The following is a 23793-nucleotide window of genomic DNA, read 5'->3' as shown; positions in this document are numbered from 1 at the left end:
CAAGTTCCTTTGTGAGAAAGGAGGCTGAGTGTGTATAGGAGAAGCAAGAAAGGGAAGAGGAGGAGAGAGAGGAGTAGGGAAAGGAGGAAGAGGAGGAAGAGTGGAAGAGGAAGAAGAGAGAGAGGAGGGGAGAGAGGAGGAGGAGGAAGAGGAAGAGGAGGAAGGGGGTTATCTGTGCTTTGCAGTTACTCTGGCTTTCAAAGACATTGGTATTCATGGAAAACATGGCCACCCTTTATTGCTACATCCCAGACAAAGTGCTTAGTGCTGTGGCCCTGGAAATCATGCTCCTTATTGTTTACAGGGGGAGATAAGTGTGCCCACAAGAAAACGGAGTTCTTGGGTGTATTTTATGATACATCCAGGGAAAGATTGGCAAGTAGGAAGCGTGCGTGCTTGTGTGTGTGCGTGTATGTGCGTGTATGCACACATGGGTGCATGTGTATGTGTGTATGTTGGATGTAGGAAGGGGTAAGGTCCCCAGGAACAGGGTTTTGGGTTGGGCTAGGGTGTCAATGTCACCCTGAAAAGTGAAGGGTCCTTGGGAGCACCAGCTAACTCAGTTGACATCAAGAGGCCCATGCGCAGTGTTACTTTAGTGACATTCTGTCTGTCTCTCTCCTAGAAACTCTCCTGCTACACCGGGAAGCAGACTCCAGCTATGCTGCCCGGGTGGGAACTGACTCTCTGCCTCCTTGTTTCCTTGGGCTTCCACTTCTGCTCTTTCTATGAAGTTTACAAAGTCTCCAGAGGTAAGACTCCACGATTTTCTGATGACCCATCAATGAGGAAGTCAGTGGGAGTGTCTGAGACAGACAATTCGAGAGGACAGTCCTGTGGCAATGTGACTCGTGCTGGGCTGTGGTGCCTCCCACACATGTGCAGTGTGAGTCCATGGTGGGAGCCCGGGATTGTCTCTCCCACTCTTTCACATGAGCTGGTGGCTTGTTTTCTCCAACAGCCACTGCTTTTCTTCTTGATGCTGGGCAGGGGACCTCTGAGCACAGGACCTGCCACTGAGCAGTGTCCCCAGCTCCTGACAACAGTAGGAACATTTGATTTACTTCTCTTGAAGGCCATGTAAAGCATTTGCACTGAGGAGTCAAAGTAGATTCAAAGTTTTCTTTAAACATCTTTCTTTGCAGGCCTATGTCAGACACATGAGACTGACAGCGTGAGTTGCTCACGCCCCTTCTGTTTCTTTCTGTGTGGTTCTCATCTTGCTGTGCTGCCGAAGCTAGCCTCGGTCTAGGCTTTCCTGCTTCAGCCTTCTGAGTAGCTGGGATTACAGAGAGTACCACCAGGCCCCACTCGCATAGTTTAATATTTAAAATTTTCCTGGTCTGGGAACTGAACCTGGGGTCTTATAGCACATGCTAGAAAGTAGTCTATCCCTAAGCTACTTCCCCCAATTCTCCTTTTTTTGCTTTTTATTTTGAGACAGGATCTTCCTAAGTTTCCCACACTGGGTGTGAAATTGCTTGGCAGCCCAGGTTGGCTTTGAACTCACAGCAGTCTTCCTTCCTGCCCTGGCTTCCTGAGTAATGGGGTTACAGGTAAAGCTACCATACGGACAGAGCTGCTGAGCCGGACTGAGGGAGGAACAGGAGCTGGGCTGGGGAGATGACTCAGTAGGTAGAGTACTTGCCTAGTATGGCTGATCACCTGGAGTTTGATTCCCAGAGCTCACAGAAAGGTAGAAGGGGAGAACCAACTCCTGACCTCTGTATGCACACCATGATGCACATGTGCGTGCAATACACAACAACAACAACAACAATAACAATAATAATAATAATAATAATAATAATAGATTAGATCTAGCCAAGTAGCAAAGAACGCTGAGACCCTGTGCCAGAGATAGGGTTGCAGGCTGTAGACAAGCTTGTTCTCAGCCCCTGGGATGCAAGAGAACATAGCGTGGTCAGAGCCACAAATCACTCAGCAGAACTGGGATGCATAGCATGATGGGAGACCTGACCTCGGGCTGAGGAGCAGGCGTGGGGGTGTGACAGCTGTTAAAAGTCCACTGAGAGATTTGGGCTCTGTCTTTTTAAAAAAAAAAACTTTTTAAAATTTTATTTTATGTGTATGAGTGTTTTGCCTGCATGGCATGCTTGGTACCTACAGAGGCCAGAAGAGTGTGTTGGATCCCTTGGAGCTGGCTGTGAGCTGCCATGTAGGTGCTGAGAATCAAACCCAGGTCTTCTGGATGAGCAGCTAGTGCTCTTAACCACTGAGCCGTCTCTCCAGCCTCTAGACTTTTTCTTGACAGCAGAGGGGAATGTGAGGACAATTGATATTGTCACTTAGAACGGCAAAGGCAGGAGGTAGGGTTGTAGCTCAGTGGTATAATTAGCATCTGTCAGGCCCTGGGTTCAATCCTAGGACCATAATAAAATACAATAGAGAATGAGTTCTGGGCAGTGTATGCTGTCCCTGCAGCTCATCAGGGTTGATCTCGCTGTCCAGTCTCCATGTTGGCCATTCAGGGAAGTTGAGAACTTTGGTGGAAACTGGTCAGGTAACTTCCCTCTTTTCTGGAACCTTGAGTTTTCAGAGTCTGTATAGAAGGGGCTCCGAGTCGGGCTTCACTCTGGGTCCTTTCCTCTTGTCTCATGGACTCTTTATCTCAATGTAGCGAGAGAGTATTGCTCACTACAGACAGGCCTCACAGCAGAATTACCATGCCCATGATAACCAGGTCCCCAGAGTCTAGTCAGCATGTGATGTTCTTCGACCAGAGCCTCAGAGGTCCTCAGAAGTGGTCCTGCTTCCTGTGAGGTTTTTGCCCAGCAGGAAAGATGGAAGAGAAAAGGATTTACTTTCTTTCTAACGCACAATCCAAAGCCACTTTCATCACATTTGTTCACAATCAGTTCGCCCTGGAGCCACAGAGGCTGAGGGAGGAGCTCGGGGAGGTTGTCCTTGTGCAGATCCATTTACCCAGCACACCAAGGCATTGGAGCAGAAGAAAGCAAGGGTAGATTTTTGTCAGCCAGCTAGTGTCTTCCCTACATGGCTGCATGTTATCATCAAGCCAGACTCTTCCATAGATGGCTGGCTGTCTCCCTCATCTTTCACTATATAATAAGCTATCTCGGAGTTTTGTGATTTAAAAATAATATGTGCCATTCTTTATAATTCATTCTTGTGTGAAACTTTTCCCCTCTGGGAAGGTTTTGGCTTTGTTGTAGTTTTAGGTTAGGGGTAAAGCTGAGTGGTGTGTAGGTTAGGGGTAAAGCTGAGCAGTGTGTAGGTTAGGGGTAAAGCTGAGCAGTGTGTAGGTTAGGGGTAAAGCTGAGTGGTGTGTAGGTTAGGGGTAAAGCTGAGCAGTGTGTAGGTTAGGGGTAAAGCTGAGTGGTGTGTAGGAGCTTCCTAACATCCGAGTTCAGGATGTGCCGCTTTCTGTCAATGGCCAGCACCTCGGGGATGGGTTTGTCCAGTGCAGTTTGTTTAGCACAGCATTGTTGGCCAATGTCCTCAGCTTACATCAGAGCTCCCTCCAGGGTAGTACATACTTTGTAGATCTGAAACGTGTGTAGTGACAGACGTCCATCATTAAGGTATGACACAGCAGTTCGTCCCCTCAAAAGGCTCTGTCCTGCCAGCTTTTCTTCCTACCCACAAACCCCTGGTCCTTTTACTGTCACAATGTTTTGCTTTTCCTAGAATGTCATATAGCTGGAGTTTCGTGGTCTATACCTTTTTAGCATGGTTTCTTTCCTTTAGGGAGAAGAATCGAGGGGACTTCCATGTGTTTTTCGTAGCTCATCAGTTCATTTCTTTCTCTCCCTCGTTTTCTTCCCTTCTCTTGGAGACAGGTCACACATAGGATTAGGCTGTCTTTGAATTTTTTATGTAGCTGAGGATGACCTTGAACTTGTGATGCTTCTGCCTCCACCTCCTGAGTGTTGGGATCTGATGTGGGCTACCACTCCCAGCTAATACAGTGCTGGGGATGGAGCCTGGGTGTCTGTATGTGTTAGGTTACATAGGTTACAACTCCGAGCAGGGAGCAGTCCCCTGCTGACTGCCACCATTGAAGGCGGTGTAGTCACTTCCAAGTGTTGGCAGCTGCATGCAAAGCCTGTATAAACAGTTGTGTGCAGGCTTTTATACGACAGCTTTTTACCTTACTTGTATACTAAGCAATGTCATTGCTGGGTCCTGTGGCAAGCGTTTTATTTTTGTAAGGAACTGCCCAGCTGTTCAGCTTTGTGCTGTGTGACTCGGGGGAAGTGGGAGCACTTACCCGGAACATGAGAAAAGATAATCCTTATCACACATCTCGCGTTTCGCTTTGTTTTTGGACAAAGTCTCACTGTATAGCACGAACTAGCTTCAAATCCATGGTAATCCTCTGGCTTCATCTCTATGCTACACCATGCCCGGCCTACCATGCGTCTGAAGGCTTGCTTAATGAGCCTTGAGTTAATGCCTTTCCCTAAAAGAGGCCATCTGTGTTTGTGGCTGTGTCGGTATAATGTAAGACGTTCTGAAGATGAGAGTCACCAGTTGTCACTAGTGACAACTGTTGGTGACAGGCAGACACTGTGAAAGCACCTCTGTCCTGTGACTGTCCCCCGCTTGCTGTTCATGCTTAGGCTTTCTGGTTCTTGTGTCCACTTTGAGGGTTTGTGCTGTTCTGGGAATCTGCCTGTTTTGTGGAGTGCTTCAGTGCGGCATATCACGCTGTGTGGTTTTATGTTTGTGTCTCCTTTATCTTTCCCATCTCTGAGAATTAAACAGTTTTATTTCTACCGCTCTTCTCCCTCCTTCCCGGCCCCACCCCTTGCCTTACTGTGTATTTATTCTGTCTCTCTTTCCCTACCTTTCTTGTTCCATTTTCCCACACGCCCCTCGACAGTGTCTTTTCCTTTCTTTGATCAGCTGTGCCAGAGTGCCCGTGAATCTCAGCTTTCGGCTTTGTTAGAGCACTCACTCCGTTGTTCTGTCACACTTCTCAGCTCATTGATGTCTGAACGGATCATTTCTGTCTTTGTTGTTTCTCGGGATTGGGTAGTTCCTTTTTGTACCAGCTTCATGGGTTGAAGTGTTAGCTCAGTCGTTTCCTAAGCAATATGTTTGTATCATTGCACTGCATCTGACTGATTTTTCTCAGGATTCCAGAGTGGAAATTGTAAACTGGAACTATACTGATATACTGCAGGTTTTAACAAAATTAGGCAAGGCCCTAGGGGTTAAAAGTTTTGCTGCTTTTTAATTAATTAATTAATTAATTTTTAATATCAGAAGACCCTGCTTTGGTTCCCAGCAACCGTATCTGGTGCCCTGCAACTGTCTGTAACTCCAGTTCCAGGGATCCAAAAACCTCTTCTGGCCTCCAAGGGCACCTGCATGCTCATGGTACATATAAACTCATGTATTTACACACACACACACACACACACACACACACACACACAAAATCTAAAAAAAAAATATTTTTGTCTGTTTGAACCAGGGTCTTGTGCAGCCCTGAATGGCCCCAAACTTGCTATGTATGGCTCTGAGCTCCCCATCTTCCAATTTTCACCTCCCAAGTGCTGGATGACAGATATGTTCCACCATGCTTAGTTTCTCTTTCTTTTTCTGGGGACTGAGCCCAGGACTTGATATGGATTGAGCAAACCAAAGGATACACAAATACCAAGTGAGTATACCAAGTGAGGCACACCTCCGTCTGATTTTTGTGGTTTTGAGACAGGGTTCTTCTATATAGCCCAGGATGACCTTGAACTGCAGACCCTCCTCATGAGTTCAGTGGCCAAAAAAAAAAAAAAAGTCATTTTTAAAAAGCTGAAGGTTTGTAATCTTAGGTGGGGGTTAGGGGTGGGGAGGTGAGGGAGTGAGGTGGAGGAGATGTGGGTGGGTGGAGATGTAGGCAGGCAGATCCCCAGGGATTGCTGGCCCACTGGTCTAACCTGTTTGACAAGTTCCAATCCAGTGAGAGACCTTGTTTCAAAACATAAGGTGGACAGTGTTGCTGAGGGACATCAACCAAGGTTGTCCTCTAATCTTACATACAAATATATACTCTCGTGTACACACACACACACACACACACAAATACATAAAAGAAAAACTACCAATAATGAATTGTGTTCTCTTGCAGTACCTCATCAGATGAGAGATGATTTTCTCTTTTTGACCTGCTAATGATATTTTATTTTAAGGGAATAAAGTTTTCAGGAGCAACCACTGCGACGTCTGCTGTTTACCCTCCGTAGCCATGGTATTTTATCAACCTCTTTTCTCTAAGTTGAAAAGACAATCAGTTTCTGAGTGTACCTGGTCAGACCTCGGTTTTATCCTTGGAGATTCCAACATGGCACCAAGACTCTTTCATATACAATGGGCACCTTCCTTTCTTGTAAACCATGTAACTGGTACCTGAAATCTCTATTGCTTGGTTTCACTCTCTTGCAAGCTTGTGGAGGCCCAAGTTCCCTTCGAAGCAGATTCATCGAAAAGTTCCCAAGTGTTTCTGGGCTATTGTCATACTTACCTTTGTCTTTTTAAGGCAGTGTGAGGATAATATTTTTCAAGGTTCCTGAGCTTTTCCGATGTGTCAACCACACTCCAGAGTCACATACTGCATGTACCTTAGGTCCCTGTCTTAAGAAAATGTTCAGATTTATCCATTTAGCAGATTTCTTTTCTTTCTCAAAGACTTAGGTAAACTTGGCAGCTTTTCTGTTTTCTGTGGTAATCACTTTCTAATGAATGTAGCCATGTGGGATCCTGCTGACCCAATAGTCTGCAAGCATGCCTTTCTGCAGAAGTCGCCTGTTACTGACATTTGCATTAATGGAATTCTGCCTTCTGTAGATTTGAGGTTTCAGGTCACCTACTTCCCCTTCTTTAGCTGTCAGTGAAATGTCCCTAATGTCTTTGTAAACAAACGCTAACACCCGGGAATCTAAAAACAGCTTTCATGGTGCAGAATTTCTGTCTGACTTGCCACCTCTCATTTCTTTGTTATTATGTAGCAGTTGTCTCCAGAGTAGGATACAGCTGTAGCGAACACACTTGCCCCGCGCTTTCACTTTTCCTTGTTAGCCCTGCTGGCACAGTCATGAATAATCTCCATCTATGAGAACATGACACAGCAGCCGTTGTAAGTGGACCTTTTCCTTTACATGGTTCATGCAATGCATCAACCTCTCACAGGACAAAGACTGGGTGAAGAGGCAATTACTAACTGTTGCGATTGAGGATTTGTTTGCAAGTGGGTTGGTGACTCTAGAGAACTCATTCTACCATGTGGTTGGGGGAGGCAAGGGATCCTGTTCTTGAACAGGTGGCCTTGCCCAGGGAGCTCTCTGAGGGTGGGAGGGACCACGGAGGGAACTTTGGTGATAGGACTTGAGTGCCTTGCTCTGCAGGTTGCCAAGGATTGAATCTGTCTCCCAGTGTCCTCACAATCAAGGCTTCCAGTGTGTTAGATGGCACTTGACCAAGTCCTTGTCACTCACAAAACTACTGAGTTACTGCCTTCCTCCAGGGATACCAGATCTCTTAGCCTAGCCCCTTTCAGGCTTGCTCTGTTATTGCCTTCTGTGTTGGTTATTGTCCTTACCAAACTTTTCGCCAATCGCAGCAACGTGGTGGTTGAGAAAACAGCCAACGATGCGGAGTGTCTTCCTCATTCCCTATCTGCTTTATTGCTTAGAGACGGGGTCTCTCACTGATTAGTCTAAGTTGACTGCTCTGCAGTCTTGGAGATCCTCCTGTCTCCACCTCGCTGGGACTGGGTTTGCAGATGTGTGCTGCTGTACTAGGCTTTTCCTGTGTGTCCTGGGATCTGAACTCAAGACTTCATGAGCACATAAGACTTCATGGTACAGTGAGCACTCTACCAATGATGCCATCTCTCCATGCCCCTCTGCCCAGAACATGGCTCTATCAGCAATTGGCCTAAGTTCAGAGTTCAGGAGGCATGGTCTTCTTGGGAATAACCTTTGTTATTTTACATCCTATTTACAGATCTCATGTGTTTTTATTGAGTTATTTGTGACCCACATTCTCGTTCTCTGAGAGAACTGGAGGAGGAAAGAAGAGGTTGAAGCCGTGGGCCTCAAGTGTCATGGAAAAACCTATCTTACCATGTATGTCTCTGCTGTAGCATGGTCTGCTTATGAGTTTTCTAACATTGCTTGCCACTGAGTTTTTTTGCTAGAAGCCCATATTTTCTGTTCCCTTCCATGTTTTCATTTATTGCCACAGTCTGCAGTAGACCTCTGGCTCAGTGGGAGCTGATTGGAGTTTTTCTTTTCTTTTCTTTTTTTCTTTTTTTAAAGATTTATTTATTAATTATATGTAAGTACACTGTAGCTGTCTTCAGACACTCCAGAAGAGGGCGCCAGATCTCATTACAGATGGTTGTGAGCCACCATGTGGTTGTGGGATTTGAAGTCAGGACCTTCAGAAGAGCAGTCAGTGCTCTTAACCGCTGAGCCATCTCTCCAGCCCCTGATTGGAGTTTTTCAAATGCATAAAAACATCAGGGTGTGTGTGTGTGTTTGTATATATGTGTTTGTGTGTATGTGTGTATATGTGTATGTATGTATGTGTGTATATGTGTTTATGTATGTGTGTGTATATGTGTGTATGTATATGTGTGTGCATGTATGTATTTATGTGTATATGTATTTGTATGTGTATGTATATGTGTATGTGTGTATGTTTGTGTGCATGTATATGTGTATGTATTTATGTGTGTATGTATTTGTGTGTATATATGTGTGTATGTGTGTGTATGTATGTGTATATATATATATATATATATATGTATGTGTGTGTACGTGTGTAGGGGGGGTGTCTAATGACCTCTAACGACCCACTCCAGAACTATTACTAGTATTTGTAAGATCAAAGTGTAAGGTTAGTGATTCTGAGCAAATGACTTACACAACAGCTCATTGGCAGCCATTAAAATGCAAATCTTGCCTTTAGTAGGTAGATGGGAATTTGATGTAGCCTTTTGTGAAGGGAGAGAATAAACAGCTGATAATCAGGGCTCTTGGGTGGAAACTGCTCTATTTCTAATGTTCTCAGGCTGTGGTTTGGAAAATGGAACTGGGCCTTAGCAGAGAGAGTTGTCTTGGCTGCAGGTCCCCAGTGGCATGGGGGGGCGTCTAGGCTCTGTCCCCAGTGACATGGGGGTTTCCAGGCTTGATCCCCAGTGGTGTTGGTTGGAGGACTCCCATGCTCCATTTTCAGCATCATGAGAGGAGTTCTAGGCAGAGGGGATTCTGTCCTTTTATACTAGTTACTTCCTTAGCGACATTGGAGTCTGTCACAGAGAGTAAGGTGTGGGCTCCCTGCAGCTAGCAAGGTGTCCTTTCAGAGTCCTGAGGAGTGGTGCTCTTTGTAGACAGATGTCTTGCAGCAGGTCCTCAGCATCTGTTCTTCATTGAGCGACGCGATATTGCAGCTGTGAGCTTTCAGCTAATTTTAGGCTGTCTGGATAGTGGCTCATGTCTGTGATCCCAACACTTGGGAGGCTGAGGTGGGAGTTGCTGTGCGTGTGAGGCTCAGGGTAACATTTCACTACCGTGGAGGACACTCAGCCGTAAGAGAACAACCTTCTCCTTTTTTGCTGTCTTGTTTGGAGATAAGGTCTCAGCTTCGTTCCATATGGTTTTGTTATGCACATGCACAGCTGTTTTCTGGTATTGGTTACCTATGAGTGTGCTTACTATTCAGACATGATCTTTTTTAATAACATCTGTCAGCTCCTATCATATGGTTCAGTAACGCCACACCAGTTTTGGGTCATGATCTCAGTAAAGTGTCCCATGCTTGTACAGCCTCGAGAGTTGGGACTGCAGACAGGAGCAGTTCCTCAAGACCGTCTAAAATTAGCTAAAAGCTCTCAGCTGCAATGAGTTGCTCAATAAGGAGCAGATGCTGAGAGACAGCCATTGGTTGGATAACTGTCCATGAGGAGTGACAAGTTCAGGACTCTTTGAGGACTCCTGGCCTTCCTTCCAGGAGCCCACACTCCATTCTTCAGACAGCCTGTTTCTATACAGTTGGGCCTTGCACCAACCTTCCCTGTCTCTCTCTCTCTCTCTCTCTCTCTCTCTCTCTCTCTCTCTCTCTCTCTCTCACTCTCTCACACACTCTCTCTTTGTGGCCTTTATCCAAACTGAGAGGGATATTTACATCAACCCTGTTATGTATTTCCTGGAACTATGGCCCAACACAGGGAAGGAATTTCAGGGATGTGGAAGGTGTGCCTGCTACTAGGTCTGTAGGACATTTATCTCTTTTTAAAATCTTCTTTGGGTGCTTCTGCTATTTAGATCTAATTTAGTTGGGCATGATTAATAGAGGATTTTTCTTCTTCTTTTTTTTTTTCTTGCCAGAGCATGAAGAGGAACTGGACCAAGAATTTGAGCTGGAGATGGATACTCTATTTGGAGGACTGAAGAAGGTACAGGGTAGCCTTCTACTGTGTAAAAAGTGCCCGTGTTTCACCTCACTCTGGGGATGGAAGAGTGTGGAGGCCCGTCTGGAACAGTGTGCTTTTCTGTTGAGAAGGTGAAGTGTGTTGCCTTGGACAAGGAACCAGACTCGTGTCCTGGTCTCTTCTGGAAGTGCTGTGCTTCGGTACCAGCCCCACTTTCTCCACTGGAGAGATGCTAGGTACCCCTTTTCTCCAACCAAGACCTCTGCCTTAGTCATAGTTCTATTATTGTGAAGAGACACCATGACCAAGGCAATTCTTACAAAGGAAAACATTTAATTGGGGCTGGCTTATGGGTTCAGAGGTTCAGTCCATTATCACCATAGTGGGGAGCATGGCAGCATCCAGACAAACATGGTGTGCAGAGGTAACTGAACATCCTACATCCCAGTCCATAGGCAGAGAGAGAGAGAGAGAGAGAGAGAGAGAGAGAGAGAGAGAGAGAGAGAGAGACACAAACAGACAGACTCTGGGCTTGGTATGAGCTTTTGAGACATCAAAGTCCCAACCCTAATTACATACTTCCTCCAACAAGGCCACACCTCCTAATCCTAAGAGTGCCCCTCTCTAGTTACTAAGCTTGTGGGAACCATTTTTATTCAAGCCACCACAACCTCCTTCCCTGTCTTCTGTCCCATCAGTGACCAAGGACCCCATGTCAATATTGACTTGGATGGTGGTGGTGGTGGTGGTGGGGCGGTCAGGGCAGCTGATGGTGGGATTGAAAGCTGCTTCTGGGTGGTATATCCATTTTTCTGTTGTCAGTATTTAAGAATATCGTCAGGCCCTGCTTTACCTTTTCTCTGAGTGTGCAGCGTTCCCATCCTGGGACCAACTGCTCTCAGAGGTTGATTTGGGGCATAAAACAGCACATCAGCTTCTGAATCCCCTTCTTCCTGACAAGTGTTTGAAGACACTCATGTCTGCCCTGCCCTGACTGTGCCTGGGGAGCTTCAGGCTCCACTAGACTGGCAGCAGCTTTCTTCAGTTCCCAGCCTGACTCACTAGGCTGTGCAGAGGCACAGTTAGATGTCAGGCCAGTGTTTGTCACGGACTACGAGCTGTGTCTAGCCCTGTGTGGGGCATTCTCTCTGGCATTTGTTGCTCTATCCACTGGACAGTTCCATGAACATCAGATGTGGGCTGGGGAGATAGGTCAGCCAGTAAAGTGCTTGTCATTCAAGCATGGGGACCTGAGTCAATTCCTTAGAATCTATGAAAAAAGCCGAGTACAGGGCTGGTAAAGATGGCTCGGTAGGTAAAGGTAAAGATTGCTGCCAGGCCTAATGACTGTAGTTCAGGTCCAAGAAACCACAGGAAGGAAGAAACTGATTCCTGCAAGCTGTCCTCTGACTTCTATATGTGTGCTATGGTGTACACACACACACACACACAGACTACATAGACATACACACACACAGAAAGACACACACAGACAAACACACATACACATAGACAAATACACACAGGTACACATAGATAGACACAGACACACATACATAGACACAGACACACACAGACACAGACATACCCAGACAGACACAGACATAAACACACACACACACAGACACACATAGACACAGACACACATATGTAGACTCAGACACACACACAGACACACACACACAAACACAGACAGACATACACACAGAGAGACACACACATACACACACAGACAAATACACACACAGAGACAAATACACAGGCACACACAGACACACAGACAGAGACAGATAGACACACAGACAAATACACACAGAGAGACAAATACACAGGCACACACAGACACAGACAGATAGACAGACACATACACACAGACACACAGACACAGATAGACAGACAGACAGACACACACACACACACACACACACACACACAGGGTCCCCCACATGTGTACCCAGATACACACATATCACCACTTACACAACTGGATGTAGATGGACTCCCGTTTACAGCGACTGTTGTAGATGTTTCCGTTTCTGACAGCTCCTTTTAGAATCATGAGTAAGAACGTAGGATCAGAAGTTTGTGGTGCTTTCAACGCTACCGCATCTCTTACAACACAGGGTGATAGTTTTTCCATGTAGGGTCCCAAGTCAGGCATTTCAGATAATGCAGAATTGTTTGCCAAAGGCAAAAATAAACAGACCTGCCTGTGAGCAAGAGGCTTCGCTGCAGAGACGTGTAAGAAAATGAACACGGGGTCAGGTGCGGTCTGATTTTGGAGGGACTGCAGGTTTCATTGTCAGGACCAAGCTCTCCCGGCTGCCATCCTTCCATCAGGTCCTGCCAGAGCACTAGGGCCTGGTTTCTTCCTGACAGCTCTGGTAATGACCTGCATCAGGGATACATGTATGTAGGCCACTCCTGCCTTGGTGAAAAAGTTCTGTGTTCATTATCACCCAGAGGAGCCACCTCCGGTCTTTATCCACCTGAAGGTCATCTGATTTTTAGTGCTCCTGAGCACCCGCCCATCTATCTCTTCATGCTTCTTTGAATGCGAATCTCTTTAGTTTTCTGCTTTCTGTGTTTGAATTGCAGCTGTCTCTGGGACATGGCTCTCAATTTGAAGTGTCTCAAAGGCACACCTTTTTGAGTAGGGTCCCTCATATGGACACGTTCAATCTTTATGTTGGGAACAATCTTTAGGGGCTCATTAAAATTTACACACATAGGTCCATGGGAGACAGGGAGAAGCTGCTGCAGATGGAGCTTAGAGGGGTGGATATCCTGTAGGAGCAGGGCTGAAAAGCGCTACCTGTGAGAGTTCTTAAAGACATATTCACCATTCATGGTGTCCTTGCTAGAAAAAGGAAGTAGGGAAAAACGTGATAAAATAAGCACCTGAGTGAGGAGCTGGCTGAATGAAGCCATGTTCCAGAACAAAAAGCTGTTGAGGAATTTGTTGTATTCTTTCAAGGTCCAGGTTAAAGCTGGAGAAACAGTACTCACAACTCATAAAGGGGAAGTACAGGCTGATTTACATACAGCTGTCTTATTTTAGAACCACAATGTCAGTCTTGCAAGAAGCAAGACCTCAAAAAATTAACAACGACTCAGATTTGTTCCTCTCCACGGAAATCTTTAGTAAAAGGCGAAAGATTTATACGATCTGAAGAGAAACCAGAGTATACAGAGAACGTGTGAAAGCTCTGTTTACGAGTAACTACAGTTCCCAGTTCGTCGACGGTGACTTTTCAGCCCCAGAGCTTCCCGGCATCTTGTCTATATGTCAATGTAATAAGTCTTTTTAGCTCGAAATGATGGGTGAAATATATACACACACATAATATACATATATATTTTAAACTTCAAAATTGTATTACGTGACAGGAATGATGGGTATGCAAATGAGAAGTCTGACTCATGGGGCTTTGAGGCAAATCACACGGCCACCGCTAGGGGGCGGAGCGGAGGTCCGGGCTTATTGGTTCAGTTACAGGAACTCGCTTGTATTTAATTTATGGGGACTTTATGACTTCTGTTCCTTTTCTATAAAACTCATTTATTTCAAAATAACTACACCTACAGGAAATTGCAACAATAACAAAACTTACTGGGGAATTTCATCACCATAGTGAACTCTTTAAACCGAGGAACCCCACTGCAGTGAGATCCACAGGCCTCACCCATATTTCCTAATGGTTCATGCGCTATTATGGGACCATGTAACTGCTGCACCTTAGGTATAGAGGCTGGAGGAACTATTTTAATTTTTTTCCTCCTGAGACTGTGTCTTAACTACATAGCCCAGGCTGGTCTCAAACCCAGGAACTTACTCTCTAGACCAGGCGGGCCTCAAGCTCATGAGAGCCCTTTTGCCTCAGCCTCCCAAATGTTATAATACAAACACGTGCTGCCACGTCGGACTTTAAACTCGCTTTTGTGAAGGTGGGATGGCTTTCTGAGCAGAAACCAAATCCTCTGACTGTGAACTCCGGATTTTGAGGCTGTGGCTCCCAAAGGACTGGAGGTGTTGATTTTCTCCATGGTATAGGGACACACACTGTCTCTATGACATTTTTGGAGAGCTGACAATTGTGAAATTTTGTAGGAGAGTCGTGAGTCCATGTTGCTTTTTTTTTTTTTTTTTTTTTGAGACAGGATCTCATGATGTAGCCCAGGCTGGCCTCAAATTAACCACTGTAGCTGAAAATATCCTTGAATTTCTAATCCTCTTGCCTCTTGCCTAGATCTTCTCGATCTAGGGATTGATCATCTAACTCCTAAATGCTGGGGTCATGAGTGTTAATACCACCGTTGTCTTGAATTATGTAATTTGAGTCATGGTTCCAAACTTTTATAATGGCCTCACTTGTGACTTACAACTCTTCTCTCCAAATGCTTTAGAGAAAATGCAGACAGTGCCTTCCCAATCTGAGAAGTGTCCCTGGTGTGTGTATGTGTGTGTGTGTCTGTGCCCCATTGTTGTCTTTTTGAGACAGGGGCTCTTGTAGCTCAGGCTAGCCTGGAACTCATCCTGTAGCTGAGGATGACCTTTGAACTCTTGGATCTCAACTTTCACTTCTCAAGAGCTATTCCTGTGGGCATTCACTACTACATCCAGCTTAGAAAGTATTTATTTACAAGAAACAAAGAAAAAAAAAACAGCACTAGGAGCTCTCATAGGTAAATGGCATAGAACCCTTAAACTTAGGGGAAAAGGTCTAACCACATCAATAATTCCTCCTTGTCCTGTACCATGTTGGATACGTTTTTCCTGAAGGCTGAGATTTGGAAAAGTTGTGATTCATCAGAGAGGTTGGTGGGGGGGGTCATGACTTTTTTCATAGTTAAAAGTTGTTTCTTTTTTTCTTTTTTTTTTTTTTAATTAATTTATTTATTTAATGAGTACACTGTAGCTGTTTTCAGACACACCAGAAGAGGGCATTAGATCACATCACAGATGGTTGTGAATTACCATATAGTTGCTGGGAATTGAGCTCAAGGACCTATGGAAAAGCAGTCATGCTCTTAACCACTGAACCATCTCTCCAGCCTGTCTATAGCATATTTTTACTCATAGAAATATATAATAGTAGCCATGTAGTTAAACATTAGAAATATAGGTTTCATTATATATGACTTCCTTGTTTATGAAAATCTGAGACAGTAAAGAGAATCATAGCCTTAGGGAAACAGTGTATTTAAATGGTCAACCGAAAGTAAACAGAAATGTTTGGGTTCAATAGAAAACGATTTACATGTAATACAGTAAAGGCAACAATACATAGATGGTTCTCATTTTACAAAGTTGTATTTATCCCAAAAAACATCGTAAGATGAAAATGTCAGGGATGGAGTGGCCACTTGCTGCTCTTGCAGAAGACCTGAGTTTGACTCTCATTGCCCACCGTAGATGGTAGTTCATAACCATCTACAGGTTCAGTCCTAGGGGATTTGATAATTTTTTCTTACCTCTATGGATACCAGGAACACATGTGGTGCACATATTTACATGCAAACAGAACACTAATATGCATAAATAAAAATAAATATTTTTAAAGAGAAAAATAAAAATCACATATAACACAAAAATGTATTTAGTATGCCTCATCTATGACATCTCAGAGCTTAGGAACTCAATACACTGCCTTTATGATTGCATGGCTTACAGGAAATTGTGCCCAATATTAAGGATATTATGATACATATTCTGAGTCCTGGGGAAAAATTCAACAAGCTATAACTATGATTTTCATTTAATGGGTATTATCTTTGCTCCATCTTAATCCAACATGTCATAAATCAAACCACTATAGCCTAGATTCTATCAGTATATGCCATCTCTATCAGATCCTCTAAAATACCCAGGAAAATAAACTTGTTAAAAGATTTTTTATTTTAGTTTTTGAGAATGTCATATATGAGTAATGAATTTGCATTGTTTACAGCCTCCCTCCCTCCCTACAGCTCTTTTCATGCCTCTCCCAATTCCTCTCAATTTCAATGACCTCTTCTTTAATGAGTGTGTGAGAGTGTTGTGTGTGTGTGTGTGTGTGTGTGTATGTGAGAGAGAATGTTTGTGAGAGTGTATATGAGTATATGTATGTGAGAATGTTTGTGAGAGAGTGTGTGTGTATGAGTGTGTGAATGTGTGTGAGTGTGAGAGTATGTATGAGTGTGTGAGAGTGTTTGTGAGAGTGTGTGAGTGTGTATGAGTGTGTGAGAGTGTGTGAATGTGTGTGTGAGAGTGTGTGAGTGTGTATGTGTGTGTGTGTGTGTACGTATGTGAATGTGTGTATATGTGTTCATACATACAGTCTGTTGAGGTCATTTAGTATTGCTTGTATTTATATGTGTTTGTGGCTGATCACTTGGGATTGGACCTCCTATACCTGGAGAAGGCCGATCTTTCTTACTTAGAAGCCATTACTTGCCTAGAGCTCTTTATATGTGGGTGGAGCTTTGTGGGATTTCCCCACCCTCATCCAGTGTCAGGGAACTGGTCTTGTAACAAAGGACAGGAAGTACCGGAGACTCGCAGTTATTAGCATGTGTGTTGGTCACTTTTCTTGTTGCTCTGACTAAATACCAGACAAAGGCTGCTTAAAGAATGTTTTAGTTAGAGTTTTACTGCTGTAAACAGACACCACGACTACAGCAATTCTCATAAAGGACATTTAATTGGAGCTGGCTTACAGTTTCAGAGGTTCAGTCCATTATCATCATGGTGGGAAGCATGACAGCGTACAGTCAGATGTGGTACTGGAGAAGGAGCTGAGAGTTCTACATGCTGATTGGCAGGCATCAGGAAATGAACTGGCTTGAGCTTCTCAAAGCCTGCCCTCACTGTGGTATACTCCTCCAACAAGGCCACACCCCCTAATAGCGTGACTCCCTATGGGCCAAGCACTCAAACATATGCGTGTATGCAAGCCATCCTTATTCAAACCTCCACAGGGAATAATTTAAAAAGAATGTTTTGCTCCTCTTTCACTCAAGCAGGGTCCAGGTCCTGAATCCTCTTGTAAGGATAGGGAGGATGTCCACCCTTAGCAGGCGTGGGCTACATGTACCTACATGAGCTGAGAAGAAGCTCTGACCATTATAGCCAGGAGTCGTTCTCTGTCTATGCTGCATGTGTGGGCAGCCGGCCACTTGCATGTCCTTTCTGGGCTCAGCTTTGCTGTTGTGACCATCATTGAGGCTCCTCAGGCTGAATTTCCTCATGTCCACTCACCTGCCCGTGTGCACGCCTTACAGACATGGACCCTGGTACCTGGAGTTGCTCCAGTAGAAGGGGCAGGCACATACCAGAATTATTCTTTATGGCAAGTTAATAACGAAAGTAGTTCATTTCTTGTAGTTACCACACTGACCATGTGACCTTCCCAGTTACCATGATGACCATGTGACCTTCCCAGTTACCATGATGACCATGTGACGTTCTGCTTGTGGACGTTGTACATCGTGGTGCGGAGCCTAGTGCGCACCACGATGTACAACGTCCTGACCATGTGACCTTCCCAGTTACCATGATGACCATGTGACTTTCCCAGTTACCATGATGACCATGTGACCTTCCCAGTTACCACACTGACCATGTGACCTTCCCAGTTACCACACTGACCATGTGACCTTCCCAGTTACCTTGAATACCATGTGAGCTTCCCAGTTACCGTGCTGACTTTGTGACCTTGGGTACATGAATTTAATCCTTTCAGCCTCCTTTTCACTATTTACAAAGTGAGCTAAGAACATGGGGTTCCATCCCCGAGAATCTGTGTCCATGAAGACTCTGTGTTAGAAGGAAAAGTACATTTGGAGAATGGCGGGAAGACAGCCAGGTTAGAGGGGACAGTTTAAGGTGGGTGGGGAGGTTGGAGTTCCAATTTGGTAAATGCCATCTTCGGAGTCTGGACTCTGAGCACTTTCCCAGTGTGTTGTCTGACACACACCTCAGTTCCTCTGGTAATACCACTTTTTGCTCTCCCCTCCTAGGACCCGACTGATTTTGAGTGGAACTTTTGGATGGAATGGGGGAAGCGGAGGCTGGTGTGGCTCTTCATTGGCCATATGGCTGTGTCTCAGTTGGCCACGTTACTCACAAAGAAGGTAGGAGTCATGAGTCATTTGCTTTTAAGCCTCTTTCTCCTTTGGCTTTGGTGACGAGGGCTGAACTGTGAATCTGGAGACAGGGTTATCAGTGGGGAAGCCCAGGGACAGTATTAGCCAACGTGACATGTCGGGTGAAGTGCTTTCTCAACTCCCCTGTGTTGATTTCCTCCGGGTGATTTTCTAAAACCATTGTATACACAGGTTTCAGAGCGAGCTAACCTCAGCCGGTGCTCACTGAGCGCATCCCTGATGGAATGCTTTAGTAAAGGCTTGCTTGGGAGAATATGTTGCTTCATTCAGTTCAGGAGGGAGCAGAAGTTATATTGTTGGTAAATACAAGGCCCGGAGAGATGGCTCAGCAGCCAAGAGCACTGGCTGCTTTCTCAGAAGACCTGGGCCCTATTTCCAGCACCCACATGGTGGTTCACAATTGTAGTGGCTAGTTTGATTTTTTTTTTTTTTTAAAATATCAACTTGACACAAGCTAGAGTCATCAGAGAGGAGGGAGCCTCAGTGGAGAAAAGGCCGCCATAAGACTTGTAGGGCATTTTCTGCATCAGTGATGAATGAGGGTGGCACAGCTCATTGTGGGTGGTGCCATCCCTGGGCCAGTGCTCCTGCATTCTTTAAGAAAGTGGCTGAACAACCCAGTAAACAGCACACTTCCATGTCCTCTGCACCAGCTTCTGCTCCAGTTCCTGTTCTGTTTGAGCTCCTGACTTGACTTCCTTTGGTGATGAACCATCATCTGGAAGTGTAAGTTGATCACACACACACACACACACACACACACACACACACACACACACACACACACAATGAGTTGCCTTGGTCATGGTATTTCATCACAGCAATAGAAACCCTAAGACAACAATGGTCTGTAACTCCAGTTCCAGGGGATCAGTAGCCTTTATCTTGGCCTCACATATGTTGTATAGATAAACACATAAGCCAAAATCCATACATGTAAAATAACAATAAATCTTTTTTTAAAAGTAGCAATTGAGCTGGGGAGATACTGTATGTGACATATTTGCTATGTAAGCACAATGACCTGAGTTTGAGCCCCAGAACCCACATAAAGAATGGCCGGATGTGACAGTGCTTAAAAAACAGCTCCAAGGGGCTGGAGACAGGCAGACCCCAGGAGCTACTGGAAGCCAGTCAGGCCCACATAGCCATCTCCAGGCCAATGATGGACTCTTTTAAGAAAACAAGGTAGATGGCTCCTGAGGAATGATTGACCTCTGACCTGTGTACACATGTGCTCATTGTGTGTACAGGAAACCCCCACCCCCACCCCACACACCTACACCTACACTTACACTTAATATTGAGCAATGTGGTAGCTGTAGCTTATTTGTGCTCAATTCCATTGCTAGTTTGTTCCTGATTCAGCTTGAGACAGGGGATCTTCAAAGTAGATATCTGAAAAGAGATTTCACAGGCGGCTGGATTGTGGCAGCTTCACAGGGCTGGCAAGCTAGTAAGAAGCCTAAGAAGCTTCCAGGAGGTTCCCCTGTCACTTAGGGGCTGATTGGCTTTTGCCTGGGACCCTCTGATACACGATTTCTGTTACTATTTCCTAATGTAAAGAATGAGCCTGTGTTTGGAAATCTGCAAGTGAGACCCAGACACAACCAGACTGGCCTGGACCAACCGAGGAGACAAATTCCATTCTCTTGAAAGACTCAAGGGGGTGACGGAACAAAGGGTCTATAGCCCCGAAAGTCCAGAGAATGAGACCAGCACTAAGCCAGAGGAACAGGCTGGTCACTGGTTTGTTAGAGGTTTACCTGAACTGAACATTGTCTCTTTGTACAAAGTTGGTGCTTGTTGATCCTGTCCATTCTAGGACAGTGGTTTTCCACCTGTGAACCATGACCCCTTTTTGGGGGGCAGTCCATGGACCCTTTCCCAGGGTTCGCCTAAGATCATCTGCATATCATATACTTATAATATGATTCATAACAGTAGCAAAATTACAGTTATGAGGAAGCAATGAAATAATGTCATGGTTGGGGGTCACCACAGTGTGAGGAGCCAGCCGCAGCATTAGGAAGGTTGACTGCCACTGCTCTAGGAGATGGAAGACTCAGGGGCAAACTCTCCTTTTTAACAATACTGGTTACTTTCTTTTCCTCCGTGGTCGCTTGCTTTCTGGCATGGCAAAGCTAAGATGTTAGAGTCTACCAGACTTGGATATGCTAAAAAGTTCATAGGCCTTTAGAGCAGACCAGATGAGAAGCATGTACTGGAACTCCGCTCTTGCCCCTGAGGTGGTGAGGGGTGCATCTGCCTCAGCGTTCACTACTAGGGTTTATTTATTTTTAATACGTTATTAAATTTCTCAAATTCCTGTTTTTTTTTTTTTTTTTTACAATATTTCTAGAAGTTTATCATTAATTTTTTTTCTCGAGGTTTGAAGGGATGGCTTATCAGCTAAGAGCACTGGCTGCTCTTCCAGAGAACCTGGGTTCAGTCCCCAGTACCCACATAGCAGCTCCAAATTGTCTGTAACTTGTCTCACAGGATCTTCTGCCCTCCTTGGGCACCAGGTATAAATGGCATGTGCAGGTATAACATGCAGGCAAAAATTCATATGTATAAAATGAACGAGTTAATTTAAAAACTCCAAAACTGAGTTAAATTAAAATATTTTTATGTATATTTTTGCCTGCATGTATGTGCACCATGTGTGTGCCTGGTACAAGTGGATCCAGAACTGGTCATCAAAGCCCCTGTAGCTGTAGTTACAGGTGATTGTGAGCTGCAGTATGGGTGCTGGGAACTGAACATGGGTTCTCAGCAAGAGAACCTGTAAGCCATCTCTCCAGTCCCAAAGTTTAACATTCTATTTCTAACATAAAGCTTTTTTTTTTAAAAAAAAAAAAACACATAAAAAAATGACTTACTATCTCTAAACTTGAGGGAGAAGAGTCTAACTTCATTAATAATTAAGCAACTATGTATTAAAAACAGATTCAAGTTATCAATCCACACTTTACAGTTTGGCAAAAATAAACAAGGATTCCCTGAAGAAACTGGGCATTAACCACTCAGGGTCTCTTGGAAAGGAGGCACGTGTACTGGCTGTGTCCTTTGCAGTATATCCTTGGCAAACCAGTGACACACACCTACAGGTCACAGTGCGAATCCTGGCCTGCTCTCTGAGGCTGAAGAGCCAGATGCAGCTGGTGTCCATCCTGGTGACACAGACAAGCTGTAGGGAACAGATTATAACTACGGTGATTATTATCTGGGAATAAGAATGGGAGCTAGATTGCTTTCCTGGGGGTTGGGGCAAGGAGTCCCAGCCGACTGGGAAGTCAGAAGTGAAGGGGTGCTCATCACTGAGCCACACCTGGCATGGAGGTGGCCCTCCCATTCGCAGTAAGTACACAAGGCAAGGAGAGGGCCAGGCATGCTGACCACTGTAGTCAGAGCCTGCCGGGAGGTGGCTTTGCAGTTCTGGCTTGGGAATCGGGGCTCCCTTGTTCAGCTTCCTATGTGGTACTGGGAGGCCTGGCTGGGCAGGCAGACTCAGCTCAACCTCAGCAAAACACGTCTTACGCCATGCTGGGGAGGAGAGCCTTGCGTTTTTCTTGGAAGGAGGCAAAGTGAGAGCTGAGCCATCTCCCTGTGTGTCTCACCTTCTTGTGACCACAGGCTGGGCTGCGAGTCAGCTGGCTGGCAGATCTGCCTGTGGCCACAGTGCTTCTTTGTCAGAGCTGGCTTGGCCTTTCTGTGAGTCTGGACCACAACCTTGGCCTCATTAGCTCCAGCCCTCTCACCACCTGGATGAAGTGTTCCTCTTGGCCTTCACTGGCAGAGCTGTTGTTGGTGCTCTTTCAGGATGGAAGGTTTCAGGATGGAAGGTTTGAGCCGTAGCTGTGTCTACTCTGCTTTCCTCTGGGGCAGGGAGAAGCCTGATGGAGAAGCCGGAGCATCCCAGTTGGGGGCAGGCGTCAGATGGCTTCTGGTCAAAGCCCTGACTCCTGAACAATGCTTCCCATCTCCATCCAGGATGGATCTTTTCCTTTCTGGGTCACCACCTCCCAGGGAGGGCCAGGCTACTTCCAGAAGCATAGCCCTCCCCACTCCCTTTTTCTCCCCTTCTCCCCTCCGCCTTCATTCCCTCCTCTCCCTCTCTCTTCCCTTCCTCTGGTCATGTAAAGTAATAAAGCTTCCCCTTGAGCTTCTTGGCTGAGATTAAATGCTTTTCCTTTAGGTCAGGCCCTCTCTGTGAGGAGCCTGAGGGAGGTTGAGTAATGGCTGAGCTCTGGCTGTGGGTGTGTTATGATTGGACTTTGTGGGGACGGATCACATCTGCCCCCGTTCTCTCATGCCTCTGTGGCTTTCCACCACCTGAGACACTGTGTTCCCAGCCCTCAGAACTAAAACGATCCTGTAGGCGCTCTGAGAAGTCTTGCCTGGTGTGGGGCTCAGCGCTTTTCTTGATGTGGTCTGGCTGGAGGATGACATGGTTAGTCTTGGCCCCTCGGCTCAGGTCCTCACTGCAGAATATGCACAGGCTGAGGAACCTCTTCATGGGGTAAGCAACCTCTCCCTGAGGAGTGTCAGATCCACACATAAATGGAACCTCGGGCACTGATGTCTCTCCTGGAACCCACTCCACTCCCTCCATTAGTGCCTGTCTAATGAGGTGAAGCTCCCTGGATAAAGACCTACTGACCTTTACTGCCAGGAAGATCTGGCTGAGACACAGCTGTCTGGACTCAGAGGGAGCAGACTGCTTTTTCTTCTTTGGGGAGATTTCATGTGTGTGTGTGTGTGTGTGTGTGTGTGTGTGTGTTATGCAGTATATATTTATATTTACCTACTGCTATTGATTTATTTTAGAACCTACTGCTATCGATGAAATAAAACATATCAAACCACGGCACACAGGAGAATATGCATTGACGGCCTTTCTTTCTCAAACAGTGCTTCGCTGCGTGGTCTCTTGGCATCTGTAGTCTTGTCTGGTGCTAATGGGAGTGCTAACCAAAGCTTTGAGCCCCCTCTCTTTGCTGCAGCCCTAAGCTAGTGTCTTAATCAGGGTTTTTATTCCTGCACAAACATCATGACCAAGAAGCAAGTTGGGGAGGAAAGGGTTTATTCAGCTTATATTTCCATACTGCTGTTCATTGCCAAAGGAAGTCAGGACTGGAACTCAAGCAGGTCAGGAAGCAGGAGCTGATGGAGAGGCCATGGAGGGATGTTCCTTACTGGCTTGCTTCCCCTGGCTT

The 23793-nt window shown here is 45.5% G+C and overlaps 1 protein-coding gene and 1 non-coding gene across 3 annotated transcripts in view; one reads left to right on the top strand and one right to left on the bottom strand.

Annotated features, from left to right (window-relative positions):
* Hhat (hedgehog acyltransferase) overlaps positions 1-23793 on the top strand; it is a 256294-nt gene that overhangs the window by 10516 nt on the left and 221985 nt on the right. Inside the window, exons 2-4 of one of the 2 annotated variants that reach the window (XM_021198909.1) lie at positions 626-752; positions 10380-10447; positions 18425-18538. In XM_021198909.1, the coding sequence (XP_021054568.1) occupies positions 662-752; positions 10380-10447; positions 18425-18538 (273 nt within the window). In that variant the 5' untranslated portion in view covers positions 626-661. Of the gene's footprint in view, positions 1-625; positions 753-10379; positions 10448-10578; positions 10660-18424; positions 18539-23793 lie in introns of those variants that run through there. The other variant, XM_029538880.1, reaches the window with a different exon arrangement.
* LOC115064210 lies at positions 13497-13612 on the bottom strand. The gene has a single exon (XR_003844034.1). It is a non-coding gene; the product is annotated as a U5 spliceosomal RNA (small nuclear RNA).

This window comes from Mus pahari, chromosome 5, assembly GCF_900095145.1.
Source record: "Mus pahari chromosome 5, PAHARI_EIJ_v1.1, whole genome shotgun sequence".
NCBI classification, from domain to species: domain Eukaryota; kingdom Metazoa; phylum Chordata; class Mammalia; order Rodentia; family Muridae; genus Mus; species Mus pahari.
This window is presented reverse-complemented; position numbering and strand designations above follow the sequence as displayed.